The sequence below is a fragment of the Vigna radiata genome, chromosome 1, assembly GCF_000741045.1.
Source record: "Vigna radiata var. radiata cultivar VC1973A chromosome 1, Vradiata_ver6, whole genome shotgun sequence".
NCBI lineage: Eukaryota > Viridiplantae > Streptophyta > Magnoliopsida > Fabales > Fabaceae > Vigna > Vigna radiata.
This window is the reverse complement of record NC_028351.1, coordinates 30,319,473-30,321,517: the sequence shown is the minus strand read 5'-3', so window position 1 is coordinate 30,321,517 and position 2,045 is coordinate 30,319,473. Positions and strand designations below refer to the sequence as shown.

The following is a 2,045-nucleotide window of genomic DNA, read 5'->3' as shown; positions in this document are numbered from 1 at the left end:
AACCATGAAAGGCTTTATCTCACCTTCAGGTTGTATGCGTTCGTCTGTATTGGTCCTGGGATCAAGATCAATCAGGATTGCTTCAGTACGGTTCTCTCTTTTGTAAGGCGCGACCTTTAGACCAGCTACGTAGCATTGGCGAGCGGTTTTCTGATCTGCCCAAACGGTGCATATATTTCCCTTGTCCGTAGGAAATTTCATTGCCAAATGTGGGGTAGACACAATTACCCCAAAAGCATTTAGGCAAGGGCGTCCTAGAAGGGCGTTATAGGATGTGTTTGCTTCTACTAGCAAGAAACGAACTCTGAGCTCTTTACCATCATCATCGGACCCTAGGCGGGTTCGTAAGTTGATGTACCCTCGGGTGTCTACTCTTTCTCCGGCAAAACCAACAATTTGCTCGTTAAACGGAGCAATCATATCTTCTGCGATTTCCATTCTTCGGAAGGTTGTCCAGTATAATATATTGACTGAACTACCCTGATCGACGAGGACTTTACTCACATCGTATTGTGCAATGCGGGCGGTGATGACCATGGGATCGTCTTGATCAGGATCTGGTGCGTGAAAATCCCTGTTTGTGAATGTTATATCCGGCATTGATGCCGGATTTCGTATCACTGAGTGTATGCTGCGCAGACTTCTCAAATGTCTCTTCCGGGCTGAGGATGAAGCACCTCCTCCAGCAAAACCGCCTGAGATGGTATCAATCCTGCCTTTAACTATGGGTTCCCGCTCTCTGGGTCGACTGCGGGATCTATGACTCGGGGGACTACGAGAACGGTCGCGTGAGTGATTACCTTTTCGTTTTGCATGTTTCGGGCTTCTTCGTGTCTTTCTGGGAGAGTGTCCCGCGCGGCCGGAATCTTCCTTTACAAATTCTCGAAGTTGCCCGGCACGGATTAGCTTCTCTAATTCATCCTTGAGAGTTTGGCATCCCTCAGTAGCATGTCCTCCCGAATTATGGAATCGGCATATCTGCATTGCATCCATATTTTTTGGTGGAAATTTTCTTCTTTGAAAGATGAGGTTCGATTGTAGAGCTCTTTCCAACACCTTTTCTCTGGAGGCGGTAAGATGCGCATAGCGGTCGTATCTAGGGTTTAGATTCACCATTGGTTTCTGTTCCCGGACGTTCTCAGCTCTCCTCTTGCCCTCGTTTTTGTTAACACTTACCGGGTGCTCCTCGTGTTGTTGCTTCCGGAAAATCCTCTAATCTTCCATTTTAATAAATTTGGCCATCTTTTGTTGCAGCTCCTCCAACATATTGGGTAACTCGACATATAAGATTTCAGAGACGAATCCTGCTGTTAGGCAGTTGGGTAGACTGCTGATGATGAATTCGGGACTGGCTCCCTTTATCCTTCGGGTGACATGGTTGTATCGGTGCATGAAAGCTCTGAGAGTTTCGTCTTTTCCCTGTCTGAGATTGACTAGCTCGGCAGCAGTAACCTCCTCATATCGGTTGGTGGAATATTGCTTTTTGAACATGTTTGTCAGCGTGCGGAAACTATCCACCGAATTGGGTGGAAGGGTATAATACCATTCTAGGGCTTCTCCCCTCAGTGACAGGGAGAACGCCCGACATTTTGCTGGGTCACTTTGAGTGTAGAAGGCCATAGAATCAATGAAATTCCGCAAATGATGCTCTGGATTCGTCGTGCCGTCGAACTTCTCCACCTGAGGTGGAGGTCGATTAGGCATAGGGGCCTGCATAATGGCATCAGTGAACGACAAGAAGTTTGGGGATCGGGGGGGAGGAGGTGGATTATGATTCTGACTATCTTCGGATGTCTCCCGGTCGTGTTGTTTTTCTTTGCTGCGTTCGACATCATTAGTCTTCTTCTGTTGTAATTCTTGTTGTAAAGTTGCAATAGTTCGGGCTTGCTCTTCTAACTGCGCCTGCAGTTCTCTTATCATCTGAATTGGATCTGGATTCTCCATGCCTCTTGTGGTCACCATTGGGAGTCTTGTCCTTTCGGGCCCCACGGTGGGCGCCAAAATGTTTCGGTATGAATATTTTGGGGATCGAATGGACTAACCTG

At 47.4% G+C, this 2,045-nt stretch overlaps 1 protein-coding gene across 1 annotated transcript; it reads right to left on the bottom strand.

Moving 5' to 3' along the window:
* Positions 1 to 1,212: 1,212 nt before the first annotated feature.
* LOC106761290 lies at positions 1,213 to 1,962 on the bottom strand. Its single transcript, XM_014644829.1, has one exon. The coding sequence runs from the start codon at positions 1,960 to 1,962 to the stop codon at positions 1,213 to 1,215; it is 750 nt and encodes a 249-aa protein (XP_014500315.1).
* Between the last annotated feature and the right edge of the window lie 83 nt (positions 1,963 to 2,045).

Coding starts and splice junctions, on each gene's coding strand:
- LOC106761290 (XM_014644829.1), bottom strand. CDS start 1,962: ATGGTGACCACAAGAGGCATGGAGAATCCAGATCCAATTCAGATGATA.